Here is a 22,396-nt window from a genome sequence, read left to right as displayed (position 1 = left end):
CTGGGTGAGCGATTTTAAAAGCATATTTTAGTACCCTCTTAATTCCTGTTTAAAACAGCCTCTACCTCTATACTCTGCTGGTTTCTTTTGGTTCCTAGGATAATCTAGTAATCAAATCAGCATGAAGTCAAAGAGAAGATCATAATTCTGTGAGTGCACTAATAAACACAGTAACTGTCTCAAATAATACTGCAGTAAAAAGATACATATTTTCATGGCTTAAATTTACTGAACATTGAGTTTGAATAATAAGCAAGTGGGAAAATGACCACATACACAGGAAAGAACAGAAGAGAGGCAGGCAAGTGAAAAACAAATGGCTTAGAAGCTAATAAAAAGTCCGCAGAAAGAAAGCCTTAAGAAATTGTTGATGCAGAAAGTTTAGGAAATAAACAGCAATTACAGATTTAAATACTTAATTAATGTTATCTTGTTACAAAAGAACACCTGCAAAGCACTGGTGGCTGGTCTTTTTACAGTTACTGGTTGGTGGAGTAAGGTTAAGGGAGGTAGCAGGACTTCACTGAGACAATAGAATTTCAGAAGTAACAAGATGCTTATGTTGGTGGAGTAAAAATAAAGGGAGAAAATTGTCACTGCCAAGTGTAGTTAAAAGGAGTTGACAAATTGACTTTAAGTGCTCCCTCACATGGTGACTGTCCACACTGTTATTAGCTCAGCCCATCCTTGCAGATGCTTGCGGTTTTTTTAGTGCTCAGTGTTATGATCCTTTAATTCCTCCTCAGTTTGTTCTGTATCATGTCATAGGCTTGGTGAAACACAATTCAATATAGTAAACTAAATTTACCAGAGGAAAAGCAGGAAAGATTTTCCTATTTTGCTATATTTCCTTTAATTTTAAAAGTCATTAAAACTTAAGTATATACTTGTATTTATGAAGTGGGATTTTTCAACATTTTATAATGCTACAGAGCCTGAGTCAATATATTATCATGTATAAATCTTACAAGATGTGTGTTGAGGGTTGGCTAAATCCCAAGACTCTGGACCCTCTGCTTTCAGACTGGCTTATGGAATACTATTGTAGTGAAATAAATACATCAAACATGCTGTTATGGCACATGGGAAATCTTGTAAACATACTGGAACAAGCAGAGGATTATAGCAGTTGTATTGTGACTGTACCTGCTGACTGACTTCAAACAGGATGCAAACACTCAACTAGCAGGAAGGCTCAGCATATGACCTAAAATAACATGCCAGAAAGTATTTATTTTGCTTTTCAGTGAAAATTCAAGGTAGAAACTACACAATATTTTCATTAAAATGGTAGAACTGTGCCCATCCTGTCCCCATCATGCAATAGCCTGTTCTCCAAGCTATCCTCTAGAGGACTTGAAAAATATAACACAGCATTAGTGTGTTTTAAGTAAGTGGCATTAATTTAAAGACAGGCAAATTGGGGAAAGGAGGGGGGGTGATATATTTTGGAATTCAATGGAGCTCTGTGTGTCTGACTCTGGTTAACCACAGCTCATGTGAAGAGATTTTGTGTTTGAAATTATATAGCTACAGGACACTGCCTGTCTTGCTCTATCGTTTCCTGAAAAAGTTTGCTATGGTGCAGGCACATCGTATTCCAGAAGTGAGGCAGCACCTCTGTTCCCCATTTGTAAGGGCCACAGCATATGACAGGTAGCACAAATTGGGCTCCAAAAAAGAAGACTGAGGAACCTGAACTGGTTGTGGTGAGACTGGAGAGCACTGACCTCATTGAAGAGATGTGGGCTCAGGTGTAATAATGTCCGAGTGTTTCTCTTCCTGAGGGCAGAACAAAAGTAAATTTTACTTGGTGATCAAATCCACTGGAAGGTGCAACAGGATAAAGAAAGAGAGTATTTACCTTACTTGAACAATGTCCCTGTAGCTCCCTTTCCTACTCCCCCTGCCAAAACTATGGCACCAAGTCAGCTGCATCTTCATCCTCTGCTGATATCTTAAGTGCACAGTTAGAAATGAGCCCATTGTGGTTTGCATTATTTCATTTGTTTCTGTGATGAATTCTTATTTCTAGAAGCAGCATTTTCTTCCTGAGGTTTAATTACTTAGGCTTTTAGTAAATGAAAGCCTCTTTTATTGATAAACAATAGCAAATAATGACAGTGATGAGAATGCTAGTTAAAAGACTGTGATTAAAATTAAGTTATACCATTTTTTCCCTATGGAATATCCTTTCCAAGATTTCCATCATTGTATTGACTGAAACTTTGGGGATTTGTTGTTGGCTTTTTTTTAAGGAAAGTCTTCCAATTTAATTGCTATTATTCATCTACCTTTATTTGCTTGGTTCAGAGTACTCTAATTTAGCTGTCTTGACATGGACCTCAGGGAAACTCCTGAGCTTTTGCAGCTATATTTATTCTGATCTTTTATGAAGGGGGTTAGCAAACAAAAAGTAGTTTTCAATGTACAATTTATGTTTGCAAAGTACCTAAATTCTAGCCTGGCCCTCTTTATTGTGTAGGAGGAAAGTCTTCCTCAGCATTGCAACAAAAGCCAGAGTGTAAGGAGGCGGTGTTAGCACAAGCAGTGTTATGCAGCAGTGCTTATCAGCATGTGGTGTGATACCTGAATTTGGTTAGTCTGGAATGAAGACCACTTGCCTCGACAAAGGTGTATCTTTAACTGGGAAATGAACGAAATAGTACAACTACATTGCATGTGGCAAAAGGGTGCCCTCCACCAAAATTCTACCTCCAGAAAGATATTTGTTGGTTTTCCTGATTTGTTCAGGTCAGTTTTATAGAAATTCATTAGATGGTACATCTAATCAGTTAAAATAGCCTTCTCCTATTTTTCTGTTTCCAGTTTATATGAAGTTTAAATGTACACTGGTTACAGCAAAATAGCAACAACATGATGACAGAGAGAAAATCATAGGCTCAGCCCCTGCCTTTTCTATGAGCCTGGTAATATTCCTCAGAAGTCAGAGACAAAACTGCCACTGACTTCAGAAATGGATTGCAAGGCATTTGGCAACAGTGTCAGAAGCCTTCAGCACTGTGCCTCACAATATCCTCATAGGCAAACTCAGAAAGTGGACTGGATGAGTGGACAGTGAGGCGGATTGAAAATGACTGAATGGCACATCCCAAAGGGTCATAATCAGTGGCATGGGGTCTAGCTGGAGGCTTGTCACTAGTGGTGGTTCATACAGGCTCAACAGTCGAGTAATGTTTAACTTATTTGTCAGTGATTTGGATGAAGGGGCAGATGCCTACTCAGCAAGTTCACTGATGACACAAAGCTGGGAGGAGCAGCTGATACCCCAGAGGGCTGCACAGCCCTTCAGGACTTTGATTGGTTGGATAGATGGGCAGACAAGAAGTGAAATACAAAAAAGGCAAATGCAGGATCTTGTAATCCTGCATCTGTGAGAGAATAACCCCATACACCAGTACAGACTGGGGACCTGGGGGTCCTGGTGAACAACATGCTGTCCATAAGTCAGCAGTGTGCTTGTGGCCAAGAGGACAAACAGTATCCTGGACTACCTTGGGAAATGCGCAGAAACGGATGCACAGGAAGTTCCACCTGAATATGAGGAAAAACATTTTTACTGTGTGGGTAACCACACACTGGAACAGATTGCCAAGAAAGGTTGTGGAGTCTCCTTCACTGGAGATATTCAAGAACCCTTTGGATGCAATTTTGTGCTCTAGGATGAACCTGCTTGAGCAGGGAGGTTGGACCACATGACCTGCTGTGGTCCCTTCCAACCTGACCCATTCTGTAATTGTACAAAAATGATAGAAAACCACAAAACCACTAATACCTAGTGGATTTTTTCTTAACACTACATGCTTTTAAGAACTGTGCCTTCTAGGTCAAAAGAGACAAAGACAATAGAGCTTTGGAATCTTTTCTAAAATAATCACCTCAACTCTACATACATATATTGTGCTAAAAATAAGTTCCTAATAACCACTTTTAGCCCTGTTTGATAAAATGTTGATATAGTTATATCCAGATGAGGTCTACTGGGATATTGCACAAAGCAACATACTCATTTTACTCATATTTATATTACACTCTCCATGCAGGCTTCCTATTTCTGTGCACAGCAAGACCATGTGAGGATGAACAACCCTCTCATCTTGTCTTCTGGATGCTGGAACTGACATTTATAAATCTTTACACTTTTTATCAAAAACACAGTTGCTACACAGCTAAGCCACTATTTATCCCTCCATAAAAAGGCACTCTGGATGAGAATAATTGAAGAAGAGAAAAATCCCAGAGCATATATTGCTTCTGTGTCCATGTTGCTGTGCCTGGATACAAAGCAGCTATTAGCCTGGGTTGACCAGCTGATTTGGAGGGTGGATGGCAGCTTTGGGTATCAAGAGGGAGACAAAGACGAATACAAATGGCCTGCAGCCAATAATTGGAGGAGTGTTACTCACAGGAAGAGGTAAAATGATGACACTGGTCAAAGACTAAATGCAACATTTAAATCAAGGTGTATATATGATGTTTTCTGCAATAATATAGTACATATACACATGACATGGCATAAAAAGTTTGTTAGTGCTTTTTGTTTTCATGGGAGGAATAAAAACAACTCCTTTTTCATAGCTGGGATGAAGGTACTCTCATTTTTCTGTTGATTAGTTATCCCATATGAATTTGTAAAAGAGAGAATACATTCTGGGGTTGAAATAAAGCTGGGAAAACTTGAAGTGTTGTTCTCTGGTTTTGTTTTTCCACAAATCCAGAGAAAACAGAAATAGAATATTGTATTTCCAACTCAGAAAATGCTTAAAGCCATTCCTAACTAATCTGGTGTGTCAGTGCCCATAATAGCTGTGGCCTGTATCTGAGGGAGGAGATAAGATGGTCAGCTTCCATTTGTGGAGTCAAGACTGTATTTACAGGACACAGCAAGTTGTCACATTCACTACAGAGCATAAATAGTGGCAGTTACCCCAGCAGGGAGTGTGGCCCATTGAGTTATCACTTCAGCCTTCTGATATCTTTTCCACTTAACTGATTTAAGTGCAATAATATGTGACCTATAATCTTGAGAATTTAGACACAGCCAGTATAGCTAATGGAATCTCTAATTACTATCTAGAGCTTTAAAGATAAACTTGTATCAAACAATTATTGTGCGTCTGATTTTACCCAGTCCTTATATTTTACTTCCAAGTCACATAAAAAATGAAATAGCCTTATTCTTGCAATGTAATTACGAAATAAAAAAATGGACACTTTGGTTTAAAAATGTCAGAATATATATGTGATAATTTGTGGAAATGAAAATGCTAATTTAATAAATTCAGCATTAATTTAGCAATATTTTCAGTCAACCTAAATGTATATTGTGGGTTAAAATGAAATTCTGTACAGCTGTGATATAAGTACAGTGAAATTCATAAGGAAGATATTTAAATCTCTGATAAGAAAATACAAATTTATTGCCATCCTGTTAACTGTCCCCTAGCTCTTAGGCAAATAGTAATTTACATCTAGATGGGGGTCTTAAAACCCAATACTAAATAGTGCTGGCTTCATTCAGATATGAACACAAAGTATTACCAAGTAACTACCAGATGACATTGTGACAGTGATGTCAAATGAGCTTTGAAGAAAAATCTGGGATGGCCAGGTGAATGTTCTTCTGGGCAGAATGTAATTACCTTGGATGCTGTCTGAAAATTACTAGAAAATAACAAAATTTAGTTCTGACATTAATTTCTGGAGTTTTGGGGACTGTGGTTTAATAGGACAGCAAATGACTCCCAGGCTGCCAGGACTGGAACACAGCTTGCAGCCACGAGACAGGAGGTACTGATCTCGCGGAAGTTCACACTGACAATGCGAATTCCCTGTAAATGATATGACAGGTCAGCATTGTAGTAGCTGACTCTTTATGCTAGATTAGAGCTCTCATTGCATGGAGAGTCAGGTATTGTCTGTCCCCTCACAGCTGACACAAAGCTGGCAGAGACTCCAGATTGCATGTTCGTTGGCAAGTCAGGCACAGCAGTGTGGTTAGTCAGAGCCCAGATTTCACTGAGCATTGGAGACAAGGCCTGGCTACTGAAAGTCTGCAGTCCCCCAAAGTGTGTCTGGATGCTGGGGAAACAAGATGCATACCGTACACAGTAAATTTTGATCTCATGCAGGTTTGAAAAGTCCCTTAACTAAGTAAATTCTAATGTGACTCTGTAGCCCAAACCTGGCCACATGAATAGGCACGAAGTAGGTGTTTCTGAAGGGCCAGCTGAAGCGTGACACGGTGGATCTAGTTTAAGATAAAACCAGCACTTTTTCCAGCTGCCTGTCTTTGCTCAGAGTTGTGCAAACCTCATTACAAGGGTTTTTTTCAGGATAATTTATTTAAAATTGGTATGGAAGGTCCTGACTACTCTTACTGTAGTCTGAGTGAGCCTCATTCAGTGTAGAATGCATTTGGGTAGTTAAGCAACATTGCAATCAAGGGAACTGTGATGGTATCATAATTAGGACATACATTTTGGCAAACTTTCTTTAGAAATCTAGAGCAGAAGGCCAAATCAAAGTGAACAATAAAGACAAATGAAGCATGGAGTCATACTGACTCAGGCAATCCCTGCTTCCTCCTCTCCCTCTGAACAGTCCTCATAAGGCAGTTCCTCAGCTCTTGACTTTAATTGGAGCCCAGCACAAAGCAAAAACCATCCCAAAGCTTTGTAAACCTTTCTTTCAGCTAGGGCTACTTGTCCGTGTATCTTTCCATGGCAGCCAAACTACTTACCATGGCATGTCTTTCCAAGTGACAAAACTTGTTTGTCTGCCAAGATAAAACATTTGGAAGGCTATGAAGTGATGTAACCTGGGGACACCTCTGTATTGCTGTATTTTAGGTGCTATTACACAGAGCTTTGCTAGTGATTTGAATTCAGGGCTTGTGTTTGGTAATTGGGTAAAGCCAGACTAGTCTCTTCAGACAAATACAACCCCACACAGGAGTCAGAACTGATGTGACTGCCCCAGCATAGCTTTTGTAATGAGGACTGATGGTCTGTTAGTGTGATTCTTAGGTGAAATTATTAGAAAAGCTGGCAAACTTAGTTAGCACAAGAAGCTAGAAGGGAGCACAAAACTGTCGGGACCTGCAGGTTGAAGACATGTTAGAAGAATGACAGCTCATTGCCATGATTTGCACTGCCACTTCCCCTGTGCCCATGGTCCTTCATCTTCCCCAGGATGACACAGAGCAATCACACAACACCCAGGCTGTTCTTGGCCTTCTGCCTGGCACATCATTAGCAGTCTAATGATACTGACCTATGGAAGTGGGGCTGGCATCAATGCTTTTATAAGTATCAGCCACAGCCATCTCTCCTGCTTAGGCACAATGCAGTTCAGATTTGGATAACAAGAAGTCTCAGTGGATTGTTTCATTGGCACCTGTACTACCCAGTTCATTAAAGGGACTGGTCCAGAGTCTTACCACAGTTGCCTATGTGCAAGCCTGATGCTACTCCAGAAATACAGTAGACTAAATGAGATTTTTTTAAAAAAAAGAGCGGATTGTTTTCAAATCTTCAGCAATCCTCTAAAATCAGGAGCTTTTTCTGCAGCTTTTCCTGTTTTGGTGGACAAACTCCTCCAGGTGGCCAGCGATATGGCTCAAGGTCTTGAACCAGCAATGTGCAGGCTGTCAGTTTTCTCTTTTCCTTTTTGGAATGGTAACGTAAGTTCAGTATCTTTTGGGGACTCTGTGTATCTGTTTTTGTTTAGTTATTACTAACTATTTTAGTAATTATAAAATGCCCAGACTAGGCTTTTGAGGAAGCAGTCTTGGTTTCAGCCCTTTACCTTCTTTTAGGACAGCCAATTTTTTAGCACTATCTTGGAGTAAGTTTCTTCAAGATATGAGACCACATATAGAACCAGTTTTTAAAGTTCTACTGGGCTCCATTTTCTGTTATTACAACTTTAGGGAGCAGGAAAGAAAAACACTGTGGTAATATCTCCCTTCAAAGCACAATATCCAGGCATTCTTATTCCACAGTCATATCTTGGCTACAGCTACAGTCTGAATTTAATTAAAAGCTTTTAATTGGTCATCCTTCCAAACCTTTCCAAACTGTCATTCATTTTCAGATATGTCTAGAGATCTATTGTCCTAACATAATTTTAGTCTGACACAAAAGTCAATTACACTAATTGTTCAGCAGGAATTAACCTCTTATGCATTATCAGATTATTACTGTTGCTAGGTTCATTTTGCAAAGATCTTTCCTTTATCTGTACATAACCAAAGCTAAGCACCAGCACTTGTGAGTCTCAGTACTGACTGGAAAATAACTGCTTGATTGGAATGAGAACAGACATAAATATTGAATGTACTTCTAAACTGATTGGAATATTGAAATAGGCTGCAAAAAGGCAGGTCACCTTCAGCTGTGGGATAATGACACCAATTTTCTGATTAAAAATACCTTTTCCTTAAACACAATTATTAATGAAATAAATTGTTATCTGTGTATTGACAGATATTAAAATGATATCTAAAGAATTTTTAATCAGATTTCAAAGTTGATGTTTCTGAGGCCATTCTGAGGATGTGCCCTCATACCTCCATTTAAAACTCACTTATTATGCACATCCATTCAGAAAATGGAGTGATCTGGACGCTTTGAGAGGCGTATGTGTATGTGCAGGAGCCAGCTCAGGTGTTCGTGAGAATGTGCTGAAAGATAAGCTCCCTGGGGAAGTTCTAGGGGAGCTCTAGGTCAGCTGATTAATGGGTGAAATTTGACTGTGGGAACAAGGCAGAAAAGTTGGAAGGAAGAAGGACAGACAATTTTTTGGTGCTGGATAAAAGAAGTCTTGACGATTTGAGTGAAGGAATGTTTTCTTATGCTCAGAAAATCTTATTTTTATGTGAGGAAAGCTTCATTAAGGGTGTGGAACTCATGGTCTGCTTTCCCTCTGAACTGAAATTACAGCAAAGCCTGGATTTTGACAGCTCATGTCAGAGAAGAATCCTGAGACAAAGTGAAGGAAGAGATGGGGCCAGGCAGATCTGGCAGAAAAAAGATCACACTTTTTTCCAGACAATTTGAAGGACTTGGTGTCTGTACTCTCTCTCCAAGAAGCAACCACAAGAACTGAGCTGGAATAATAATACAGACACTTAGGAAATTGTCTCATCAATAAAACAGAGACAATCACTGGCAGGTTTACCTGTATGGCTCGTCAGCCATCCTGCCAGAGCATTTCCTGAAACTTCCCTGAAATGTCCTAGATGGAAATTATCTTCATATAGAGAAGTTTTTTTGCTTCCTTTAAATTGATGTGGCATTTTCCACAGCATTATGTTTGACTTATGATTTTATTCAGCACAGAAATGGCACACGAGGAGTTGTGCAATTAATTTTTCAGGAAGGGCAAATAGAGCCAGCGGGGTGCAAAGAGGAAGTTAGCATAAAACATAAAAGCAGGATGATTAAACTCTGAAGTATGGCATGTGCAGAGGTCTGTGTCTCAGTATTCAATAGTCTGATGGAAAGTATGATGATACAGTGAAGAAAACAGAAGCCATCTAAAACAAACTGAGACAGGGCACAAAAAACAGTGATGGTACAGGAGCTACCCTTTCAAGTAATTTTGTGTGTGCCGGGACCACCACGTGTGCAGTCCTGTGGCTATAGCTATACTAAAACCTGCTGTAAAGTTTAGTGGAATCAATTGTAGTTTTCCTCTCACAACGTATCTTTAGCAAGACATGGCAATGCGATAAGGAATCAGAGGTAAAAATCCACGTAAAATGAAAAAGGTTTTCTTTAGTCAGGAATGCAAAGCCACAGTCCTAACCTCAATCTTACTGCTGGATGAGTCGTGTGCTAACGCTTTTCCTTGCCACATTTACACCTGCTAGCTGTACCTTCGTTTAAAGTCATTGAATGTTTGAGAGTCCTTCCCCCCGGGACAGTCCCGCTCCCGCTTAAACACCTCAAGCCGAGAGGGCCGGGAGCAGCGCTCCGGGCAGGGGTCACTCTCGGGGATCGGACTGCGGAAGCCGACCCCGGCCCGCGTGGCTGTGCAGAATTCATAGAACTCTTTTCACTGCTGCCACCTGCCTACTCCAGTCGGGCGACAGCCTTGGCAGGCTCGCCGGGACCCCGGCTGGGCGGCGAAAGGGCGGGGGGGTGACAGGGCGCGGAGCCGCCAGGGCGGCGGGGCCCCGGGCCAGCGCTGAGGCGGAGGCAGTGCCCGGTGGGTACAGCGCTGCTGCCGGCAGCCTCGCCCGCGGTGAGTGCCCCTGGGACGGGGTCCCGCTTGCTCCGGCCGCGTCACTTCGATTTCGGGCTTCGGCGCGGTCTTTCGGCAGGGGAAAGGGGCGGGGGAAGGCGGCTCCGGACCGCCCGGCGGGGCCCCGGGCAGCGGCGGGAGCCAATGGGTGCCGGCGCGGCCGTGTGACAGGCGGGGCGGCCGCTGCCCCCGCCGGGCGGGGAACCTGCACGGCGGCGCTTGGCAGCATCATCCGCGGCTGCGGGGCTGACACACGCCTCCATCCTCCTCTCTCCCGGCAGCCGCTCACACGCGCCTCGCCGCGGGCGGAGCGGAGCGAGGGGCGCCGCGGCAGACAAAGCAAAGATGGCAGGGATCCTCGCCTGGTTCTGGAACGAGCGGTTCTGGCTGCCGCACAACGTCACCTGGGCGGACCTGCAGAGCACGGAGGAAGCCGCCTTCCCGCAGGCGGAGGACCTCTACCTCGCCTTCCCCCTGGCCTTCTGCATCTTCATGATCCGACTGCTCTTCGAAAGGTAACGCCGAGCCCCTTGCTCCGTCCCGGGCTTGGCTGGGCTGGGCGGGCCCAAGGGCAGGCGAGGAGCCTTGTCAGCCCCGCGTCTTCCCCCGCCGCTGTTTCTCTGCTGGCCTGACCGGGCCCTCGCGTTATCCCTGCCCCCTCGGTCGGTCACGTAGCGGGCCCGATGCAGGAAGGTGGAGGGGTTCGAGAGGCAGCCGGCGCGCCGTTCCCGCTGCCTGCAGCGCGGCCCGGCGCGGGCGCTAGGAGGCGAGGTCTGCCCGGGAATGGACGCAGCCCTCCCGCCACCTGCTCCGGCCGCGGCGGGCGGGGGAAAAGGGCCCTCCGCTACCTGTGCACATTGGGGCGCCCGCCTGCGACCCACGGGGCTGGGGCGGGGTCCTGTCCGCCCCCATCACGGACGCTCCGCAAGAAGAGCAGTGGCGGCGGGAAGCGGTCCCGGCAGGAGAGTTTGCCCGTGCCCCCGCCGCAGGGCCGCTGTCCACAGCGAAGCCCGCGCTGGGTCCCCGCGGCGGCGGGGCAGCTGGGGGCCGGCGGCGGCTGTGCAGCGTGGGGCCTCAGGCGGGAGCGGGCAGTTCTTGGTGAGGGCAGCCCGGGGCAGCGGGGCTGAGCGGAGCTGTGCGTGGCCAGTGCAGATGGTAACAGTGCCGAGTATGGGAGCGCTCTGGGGCTGTCAGCATGTGGACGCTCGGGGATGAAACGCGCCAGACGCTGTTCATCTCTGAACCAAACTCACCGTTCTTCGAGGCTGCTGAACTCATAAACCACGTTTCACAAATACGGTATATATGTATACTTTAACACAAGGCGTCAGACTAGCGATCGGCCGGCGCTGAGTGTATTTTCCGTGAGCGTTTCCGTGCGGTGCTGAGCCGGGGCCGCCTGTCACGGGGAGGCAGCTGAAGCCAAGTGGGTGCTCACTTGCGCACGCTGCTGCGCCGCCTGACAAAGGTGGTGTTCCCTCAACAGCAGAGAACAAAAGAACCATTCCTTATGCCAACACCTACATGTTTTCAGTGTTGTCCTCTTAGGCATGCTATTAGGGTAGTCAAGGGAGATAAAGGAAGACCGGTAGTTACTACATTCTAGAGAAGGGCTGTAAAGATACTTCAAAAATGATCAAACAGCTGATTTGCCAGGTACTACTTCAAATTTCCTAAGCATTCCCTCTCCCTGGTTAGAACTTGCCTGTATTCCTAGCTTGGTTGAGAGGACCATATTTATTTTGAAAAATAAGCTGTCACGGGCTGTTGTTATCTTCTGCGTTGCTTTACAGATTTACTGAACAAGACAGCAAAAATTGTCATCTGCCTGAAAATTTGAGGTTTTGAAAAGTTAGTTGAAACAATTGAGTTAAATACTGCAATATAGTTACTACTGGAGTAATGAGTACAAGAGATGATGTCAAATAATTAATTTTTTTTTTTTTTGCAATCTTTTGAGTTGAGTGTTGAAAGTGGGTGCACGATATTGCATCTCTTGTCATCTGAACTGCAGTATGCATCTCAGCAGGACTGTGTTTTAATGGAGGGACAGTTAGTCAGAGAGATAGTTTCAGCCTCAAGTTTAAGTCACATTTCTGGTAATCCTGATGTGGCTCTCGTTGGCATTGTTGAAGCTACTCTGATTACATAGTAGTTTCTATCCACTTCCTCTGGTAACCTGATACAGGGGAGAGACCTCCTAAGATGTTTTATTAACAATTACTTAGGCATGGTTTTTTTCCTTTTAAAATTGAAATCCATTTCAAAACTCCTCTGTGAGAGTAGGATCAGGCTGTTATTGTGGGATTAATCCACACAGCATGGCACAACAGTGATTTTCATGCAGAGCATTTTACTAAGGCAGGCTGAGCAAAAGTAACTGGACCCATTTCCACTGATGAAAGCAGCGGGATTGTGTATGACTTTGAATGTGGAAACGATCAAGCTTTATTATTGCTTATTGTTAACTGTTTTTTTCAGATTTTTGTGCTTTGGTTGTTGGGAGCAACAGAGATCCTTCATGCACATCATGAATTAAAGGTCTGCAATTATACAAGATTTAGGAGGGGGAAGAGAGAAATATCTTTAAAATTGACTTTTTTCCTTTCTTCTCTGTATTAAAACATTTTTTTTAAACTCAAGTTGTGGATGACTGTTGTGTGTGCTGCATCTTGCAACATACCCTTGCAGATGTTTAGCAGTTGCAATGGTAGCAGCTAAAGAAAAAAAATGGATTCTGTAAAAACTAGCAGGTTTATTTTAGATCTATGACTGTACTGTAGTATTTGTAACATGAGTGTATTCTCTATTTTGTTTTGTGAGATACCCTAAGTCTAATACAGGTGCTCTTGTAATTCTGTACACTGGTAGGTAAGCAGACACAAGGTGTTAAGAATCTGATTATGTGTTTTATGTCCATTATTTTCAGACTGCTTCATAGCAGCTGACTGCTAGGCTGCTGGAGTAGTATGGTTTATTCCTCTGCTTCATAGGAAGGGGTACTAACTTCATGAATCCCCGCAACAGTGAGAAATCCTGTTTGGGGGAGTTGGACTTCACATATCTTTCCTTAAAAAGTTCTGGATATGTTTGGGGGATACAACTTGCCATGCTGAAAGTTGAAGTATATGGGTTTTTTTATATATACATATGTATTTGTGTGTACAGATTTGCAGGTGGAATTGAAATTACAGAACTTGGAAATGTTGTTCTTTACATATACACACGTATTATTTGCCAAGTTAATCCTACAGGGAGCATTTTGTTTTTGCTGTTGTTTGTTACGGGTTTGGTGAATCAGATAATCAAGCCAAGAAAATAATCTAGACACTTCTTAATTTTTTTTTCTCCTTTCAGATGAGTTGCTTTTTATTGATTTCCCTGTCCTGCTGTCCCTGACCAGTCTCTTGAATGAAAGGAAAAAGTAGATTAGAACATTAATTGTATGTTCAGTCACCTCAGTAAGTGGATCTGAAGATGATGAGTGCTCCTGAAATCAGCTTTGGTCTGAGGTATTATCTCATAGCCATGAAATTTAGTGGATGTATCTGCTGAGGTTATCATAGTTACAGATGGGGTGTTAAAATACTTTAACAGCCTTTTCTCTTTTCTATTCCTTCTCATTAATCTCTTTCTTCAAACACAAAGTAAATTTTAGAAAATTATAATAACTAAGCACAAAGATAGTGTTCCCTGGTAATTTGGAAGATGGCAGAAGTTTAGCAACACAGTGGGTAATGTGGGAACATATTTCCCTGTGGTATGCATCAGTTTTGTGTGTCTCACTACTTTTTTTAAAGGCACGTAAGCAATTAAGAATATCCCCTGTACTATACAATGTCTTCAGGTAATGTAAGTGCGCAGTGATAAGTCTCTGGCTCCCTGGATTCTTTCCAGTTCTAGTGTGGGAAAGACCGGTTAAAGCTGAATTGAAACTGGTCTTACTAATAGCAGGGTGTTGTAGTTTTGATTGGCCTAAAAAAGATAAAGAAACACCTGTTATTCTGGGCAAATACAATTTGTCTTCCTTTGTTTATGGGATAACATGGCTCTTCTCCCTCTGTGCCAGACCTCACTGCTCAGAAGCAGCATCCTTTCCTAAACTCCTAAGCATGTCCTCTGTGAGGAGTGTGTGCTTATACAAAAACAGTATTCACTCAGCGATCAGTGTGCTTGTTGGACACAAAGAAAGAGAGTAACACTTCTGTTTTATAGACTTCTAAAAGGAAGAAGTTGACTAAATCCTCCAAAAGGATTGCTGACTAAACAGATTCTGATGTGGTCCAGAGACAAGTAGTCTGATATTACTGCTTTCTTTACTCTTGACTCATCTATTCCAGTTATTCATATTTCATCTTTGCATTGTAGTTGCACTGTATTTTATTTTCCTCATCTTGTAAGCAGCAGTTTGGGCTCAGATCTAATGAAATCACTCCATGAATCAGCAAACTAGGCTTATACTGCTTTTATTGTAATCTGGCCTTGATGGGGAGCAGTTCTCAAAGGTGATGCTGATATTCTGCACTTGATGGAATGGCTCATAAGGTCAGAGATAGCTTGATTATATATAGCAACCAGCCACATCATTTACTATTACTTGGATCAAGATACTGTAGACCTTGAGCATATGGAAATTCAGGGCTTTTATATGAAACTTTGCTTCTGTAATGATAATTCAATCTCAAAGGTAACCTCAGCTGATTTTCATTTAGTATGACACAGTAGAATTCCTAGTGGACCTGGGTGACATGATGCAATGACTGTATGGGCATATATACATATTTTTTGCTAACTATAAAAATTCATTCAGATGACAGTACATAAAGTCTTACAGGTGTTTCTGGTGTGTAGTGTATACATGCAAATTTGATTTTTGTACTCTCTAGGACATCTAGTATCGGTGTTTTTTTTACAACAAAAAAGAGGCTAGACAGGATGCAAATTTTAGAAGAGAGTGTATAAACTTGCTGTACTTCCAGCAGCCCAAAACCTCATCTGGAGAGGTTGGGTGGGGCACTGATGGCTATTTCTGCCAAAACCTTTTTCTAGGCTGTAATATTTATAGATTTTTTTGCTTACTTCCCTGTGTGTTAGGCAAAATCTGATCATTCAGGTGTAATTTATTTGTATGTGAGTGGATGATTGTGTTCTGACAATAACTCTCTCAGTTCTTTCTTTATTTTATTTTATAATTTATTTTTTTCATAAGACGACATGTAAGGCTTTTTCTTTTTGCTTGATTGCTATTTACTAAATGCTAATTCTGTCAAAATTGAATAGGATACTGAAATTGCTAACTTGTATGAAAAGTCAGACGCTGAAAAGAAAATAACTAAAAAACCTATTTCTTTTTAACTTTAAACCAATTTCATTTTAAAAGGTAACAATACAGCCTTAGCAGTAAATAGCTTTAAAATGCATTTATATCTTGCTGATTGTACTATCCATTTCTCTGTGTTTAAGTTACTAATTTTCTGTCATATATCTTTATATAACCCCTTTTTGTTTCCTAGGGTTGCAGGGCTGAGCTTCAGCCACTAACACTTGCAGACTGACACTTCCCAAAAGAAAAGATTGTTTTACCTGGAGAGCTGGTGTCTGTCTTGGCCTGTCTGTCTTAGCAGCTTAGATGAGAGCAGTTTATGCTCACACATGCTGGTGCTGCCAGTGCTGGCTGGTGCACATCTCTGCTGTGTAATGTAGTTGTGTGTTTACACATAGTCTTAGAGCGTTCCTTTAAAAGAAGGTGGAGTGGATGAAATGCACACTGTTTGAATGATCTTCATATAGGGCCATTTACAGATGTGCATTCGTGTTGATCTTAAAATTGGGAGTTAAATGGGAAATGCGTGCTGAGCTCCAGAAGAGAATGCCATTAAAAGATTCCTAAAATACCCGTGTGAGAGAAGTAAGACAGCTAAACCACAGCTCTGCCAGTGGAAAGGTTTCAGTGTCAGGTCACTAGTGGTGCTGGGAGCCTATTACTGAGGCAGAGCCACTGTTAGTGGGGTTTTGTCTGAGTGCAGGCTCCAATTACTGGTGGCAACTCCAATTTGGTTCCTGCCTGGGTTCCTCTAACCACGCGATTGGATCCAAATTACCTGTGTCTCTTTCTGCTGCTCCTACCTCTGCATCTGTCACTGATTTACAGGTGTTTGCCAAGGATTTATTCTTGGAAAAATAAGAGCTTCTGGTATGCTGCCCCTTTCTACACATCTGCAGACCGGTGTCTTATTAGTCCATACAAAATGTTTAGTAAATTAACATTTGGGATATTCTGTTCCCTTAAATCTATCTCTTTTCTTGTCAACAGGGTTGGTGCCTGAGCTGAACAGTGTTTATTTGACCTTTTTTTTTTTTTTTGGAGGGGGAGGGGTGGGGGGTTAGGTTTGTTCTTTTTTCTCAGATTGTTAAATATCACATGCCTGCAGTAGGTTGTCAGTTTATTAGCATTTGGTGTCTGTGCCTGACTTGACATGGTCTTGCAGTTTTGAGAAGAAAGTTAAAATTACAGCATAAAACTATGTAACATTTGTAAGTGTCGTAACCTTATATGCTGCCCAGTAGTATGCTTAAGACTGTAGTTGATACCTTCTGGACAAACTGATGCTTATGGTGTGTATCAACAATTCCTTGGACTTGTTGATCTAACACCTGGATTGCTTTGTGTCTCCCACCAGAATGACTTCCTTCACTCATTTAGAGATTTTAGGGGACATCCAGGTCAAGGGAAAGGAATGGTCTCTGATCATGAAACATGTGGGTCTCTGATCATTTGAAACGGGAGGAATCACTAATGCCTTGCTTTAAGGTGAGCAAAGTTTCTGACAATCAGATGGGTTGAGAACTTCTGTCCCCAGAGAGGAAGTGCTTTTAGCACACAGTCCTTACAGAAGATGAACTCTGCACCATGTGGTGTCCATCAGTTTCTGGTGATGTCTTTCTGGTTATTCTGAAGTAGTCAAATTGCAGCCAGGGTGAGAGAACTGGAGTATTTAGTGCAGTCAGTTGTAATTTTAGAGATGGTTTTCAGGTGGACCTGTAACACAAAGTTGTGACTTCTGCACAAAAAAACAGAGAGTAAACTGTATTTTTTTCCTATATAGTTAATACCTCTCTTAATGGCAAATTCTGCTGTTGTTAAGCTTTAGTATTTCTGAGCAATTGTAAGGCCTCATGTAACTATTATTGATGTAGCACAATCAAATTTTAACTCTCAAGGTAATTGTACAATTACTAAGGAAATTTAAGAATTGTGAAGGAGTGTAACATCCAGTTAACTGTGTTAGGTATATTGGCTGTTATTCCAAGTTATGTTTTGCCCAGGGAGGAATGAAATGCTAAGGGTCTCCAGACTACCTTGTATTAATTAAGTATCTTTCAGGTTCACTAATGTAAAATTCATTTTGATGTTGTAAATGGTGTGCATTAAAGTTTGGTCCAAAGTGATGAAAAGCCTTCTTTGCACTCACAGGTCACACTAGGATAGTTAAAGCAAAATACCTGAATCACTTGCATTTTTTCTCAGTGCAAGTGCAGAAGAAGCTTCCTTTTAATAATATCTTTGCTGTATTGGTTTCTCCTGAATGGATGAGGGCAATAACCTATAGTACTATATTAAAAAGAAATAAATCTAGATGACATAGTGAACACTAGTGCACACACAGAAGTTAGAACTTGGGATGTGTTCATTGGCATAACATCTTACATTCTTGAGGCTATTTGAGTATTTGTGCTTGCAGTAGTGTTTATCTATCTTTTGTAAGAGCTAGTAGCTCTATTTTTATCAGTAGTGAAATAATCTAACATGTGATGTCATCAAATCTACTCACTGCCCATTTGCCATCCTTTGAGATAAACTTAGTATTTTTTAGTTCCACAAGCAGAAAAAGAAAAATAGAAATGATGAAAAGATGAAATCCTCGCTTCAGCATTGGGATCTCTTCACTCCCATTTCACCTCTGTTCCTGACTGAATTCAGTTCTATATGACATCGAGAAAGTTCAGATACCTGAACTTTCACTGGGACTGTTGTTTACCCTGTCCATGGGACTCCTGTCTTTTCACTGAGATGAGAGTGGAAGCAAGTACTACTCTCAGTTTATACTTTCCTATGGTGTTTGACAGAACTTTAAACTATGAAAACTGCTTTTGTACCAATGCTGTCTACCTTGAAATGGTACAAATGAGCTAAACTGTCTAGGCTAATGAGAGATGCTTTCCTGCAGTGGCAGGGTATTGCTTATTTGGAAATAAGACTGTGCTCTATAGCTCAAAGTAAAGAGCTTACTCAAAAGCAGTTCCTGATCACAGAAGTAACGTGAAAGGAAGATCAGAGTGGAGTGTTGTAATATCCCTTGTGCTTGCTTTTCCTTGTGTGTGTTGTCACTGTGTGATGTATGTGTTGCTGAGACTCAGTTACCTCCATAGTTGGAGGTAGACTGCTTGGTGTTCTTTTATTAAGGGGAACTGTTTGAACAAGGTATGTTCCATAAGATGCACAGAAATTAGCTTTGATATAGCAACTCCTGAAACCTTGTAAGTGGGCAGTGTAAATGTGGAATGCTAGTCTAAACCAGTGGGCATTACAGTGTGACAAAGCAGACAAAATTAAATCTACATGAAATGAAAGTGAGCTCAGAAATTTTTGGGGTGGTGGGTGAACTCAGGAAGCACTTCTCACCAGGAGACCTGTGCATCTGGGGAGCTGGAGGGCTCCAGCCTCTCATCAGTTGACTATCAAGGCTGCGGCTCTCCTGAGCTCTGTTATAGCAGATGGGACCAGTGCTTTGTCAAGACCAGAATCCGCCTTGCAACTGGTAAGACCAGATATTTCTGTTGGAAACAAAATTATAGGAAATGAGCACATGAATATGTGCTTGTTGACAAGCTTTTCTGCGTTTGTCCATTAGCTTTTCTCAAACTTCCTGCTTCAACGCTTGTGGTTGTCCAAAGCATGCTGCTGGATGAGATGATCAGGTCCAGTTGGGTCTAATTAATTCCTGTTAGGGCATCATGTTGGAAAGAAACTGTTGAGAAGAAGAAAAGCAGGTGGTTAGACCACAAGCAGAAACGTGTTGTGTATATGTTGAAGCAATAATTGAGTGGTAATTGAGTGGTTGATTCTTATCTGTCAAGTTTTCCCACACAGTAGTATGAGAGAAGGGTGAGAACTGATATGATAAGAGAGTAGCCTGAAAATATGGACAGTTCCAGCACCAAACATTTCCCAATATTGCAACACTTGTACTAAATTAACAGTGATTGCACTGTTATGATGATGACAAATTGAACTGTAGATGGAGTCCTGGGAGTGCTGGTGGACAAAGATTAGTGGTGTACAGTGAAAGGACAAGAGGCCACAAGCAATTGATCTGCAGGAAATTCTGTTTAAATAAGCTTTTTCTTGGGATGGTGGTAAAACACTGTGACAGGTTACCCAGAGAGACTGTGGAGTCTCCAGTTGTGGACGTACTTGAAAAACATGGGTATACTGAACTGACTGACCATCCAACAGACATGGTGATCTCCAGAGGTCTTTTCCAACCTTGGAGATTGAAATCATAAACCTCACTGAATGGCATCAGTGCAGGGCTCCAGGGCGCTCCTGAGATCGATGTCTGGATGAAGGTTGTAAACTGTGTTGGAAAACTGAATAAGAGAGGAGTAAGTTGAAGATCTGTGGAAGCCTACATTAGAAAATTAGGGCAGAGCATGTAACATTTGGTTGGATGAACATCTGTACTTTCCATTTTCTGTAGGATGGATCTTTTGATGTTATTGTAGTCTGGTGTGTAAGCAGATGGGGTGTAAATTGAGAAATAGATGTGGACTTCCTCTACCTAAGACAGGAATCACCTTATGGTAAGGTAATGAAGTCTGAGTTGCTTTGAAATAAACACATTCTATTCCCTTCTAGGACCACTGCTTTGAGTCTCCTACAGCCTGAAATTTGATTATAGCAGACCATTTTGAGGATCATTTTAGTTTTGTTCCACTTAAGTTGTTTCTTCTCAACACTGCAATATCTTTAAGATAATTTTGGGTTTGAAAAAATTCACGGAAAGAGGTGCTTAGAAGACAGAAAGCAGATATCACATGCTTTACTGGAAAAGCTTTTGTGTTCAGGATAATAAGAGTAAATCAGACTTAGGGGGAAAAAGTGAGAAGCCAGTCTTTAGTTTCACATTCACTAATTTTTATATTGGTAATAAAATGCATGGTTGAAAATATATTTGTATATCTGTGTGACAGAGGGTAATTTATATACCACAGTGGCATCATATCACTCTGATGCAATGTGGGTTTTTTTTCTATTTTTTTTTTAAAATATCATTGCATCAAAATGTAGTTGTAAGGAATGGATGTAAAGTATTGACTGCTCTAAAAATGAGATATTTCAAAATGTCACTTTTTGGGATGGTAATAAAGCAGTTTGATATTTGACACAAGAAACATATCTTTTACCTAATTAGTGGTACAGTCATGTGTGCTAATCTGGAATTGTTATTTTCTAGAGCATTTATAGGAAACATGAAAAATACTTGGTTTTCTTCCAGTTTGGAATGAAATGGAAAGTTAGAAATGTCAAAATTTCATCAGGAACAGATGTCCTGACTTTCCGCCAACACTGATAAATGGGTTTGGTTGCAAGACAAGGATGTAGGGATAAAAATGAGATCTCTATCACATTGCCAGCCTCCAGAATCACACATTCTTTACCAGAGGTAACCAGTTTGTATCATGCATGATACACAGAAAGTTTCATTGTGTTTTTCTCTTTGTTTGTTTGTTTTGCGTTATATCTGAGGAAAAAGTTACCTCCTAACAAGTTGGTTTTCTTGAAAATAGGCTGATGGCTTGTTAGAGTCATGGCAAGAGTTTGAATCTCTAGCCTGATACTTAGCTTCAGCTGTCAAGATGAAAAATGCACTAGCAGAATAGTACACTACTTCATCTTGCTCACTCTTCCATCGAGAGCTGACTCCAAGGTTTGAAGAGAGCCCAGCCACTTGTATCCATCACATAAATATTCCTTGTGTTTTGGCTTGTTTCCCGATGGGAATAATTCAGGTGTAACACCAGAGTGGTTTAAAGCTTTAAATACTAATAACAAATCTCCGTAGTTGCCTCAAAGGAAAGAAAACTTCGCATTTACCTTGAAGTATCTGTTTTTACACTTATTTTTTAGGGGTTTACAAGGGTTTCAAGCTGATCCTAATTTTATCAAGGGTATTTCTCAGCTTGGTGGAAAAACAATGTGTTGGTCATCCTCATCTCAAAACCCTTCACGTGTTTATCATGAACAAACCATAGCTTCTTTCACATTTACTTTTTGTAAAGTCCTGTATCTATACCAGGAAATATATTTTAAGTGGTTTGAAAATAACCCAAGTGCATTGACTAAGAAAATGACATCTGCTAAATAATCTGCCATCCTCTTCCAGCTCTCAGACTAGAGCACAGCACACTGAGAAACTATATACAGAGAGGAGGTGTCTGTCAAAGCAAGGACGTTGCCAGCTCTGTGGTCAATAAAGTGATTCAGTCATCCATACCAGTGTTTTGTGTACAATATGCAAAGAACCTCTACTTCCCTTGCATACCCGTGGCTGACTTGAGACCACAATAGGACAGTGTTATTCTGGATTTTGTTTGACTTTTTTATTTATTTATGGTGCTGGGTTTCTGTCTTGGGGAAGGCTTGTTGCAATGAAGACCCAAGGCAGTAATATCCAACATCTTACCTTTTCTTGTTCACACGTAGAAATTTCAACTAAAAAGCGAGATTAGTTCATCTTAATATATAAAAATAGTCTTTGGAATCTAAATATTACCACTTGCATCTTGTCCTCTTTTTCAGACTTGTATTAACTTCACTTAGGGCTCCTGTGAATCTCTTGCAAAGCTTTAGACCTGCCTGGTGCACATGGACTGGTAAATCCTACATCATACATGAAAAAATAAGGGTCAGGGGTTTTCATGCTCCCATCCCAGTGACTTCATAGAGCTTCCTGTGAAACATCCTGGAGTTCATACATCAGGCTAGTTGTTGGTCCTCCAACGTTAGCATTTGTTTTCCTAGATGAATTTTAAGGTAAAAAGAGCATTAATTTTGTGAAAC

The 22,396-nt window shown here is 41.4% G+C and overlaps 1 protein-coding gene across 2 annotated transcripts in view; it reads left to right on the top strand.

Moving 5' to 3' along the window:
• Positions 1–10,617: 10,617 nt before the first annotated feature.
• CERS6 (ceramide synthase 6) overlaps positions 10,618–22,396 on the top strand; it is a 96,751-nt gene continuing 84,972 nt past the window's right edge. For both annotated transcript variants that reach the window (XM_066190001.1, XM_066190000.1), the window contains exon 1: positions 10,618–10,787. In XM_066190001.1, the coding sequence (XP_066046098.1) occupies positions 10,618–10,787 (170 nt within the window). The remainder of the gene's footprint in view (positions 10,788–22,396) is intronic.

Source organism: Chamaea fasciata, unplaced genomic scaffold, assembly GCF_029207755.1.
Source record: "Chamaea fasciata isolate MVZ Bird 193981 ecotype frontalis unplaced genomic scaffold, bChaFas1.0.hap1 SCAF_8, whole genome shotgun sequence".
NCBI lineage: Eukaryota > Metazoa > Chordata > Aves > Passeriformes > Sylviidae > Chamaea > Chamaea fasciata.
The sequence above is the reverse complement of the archived record's forward strand: the minus strand, read 5'-3'. Positions and strand labels throughout refer to the sequence as shown.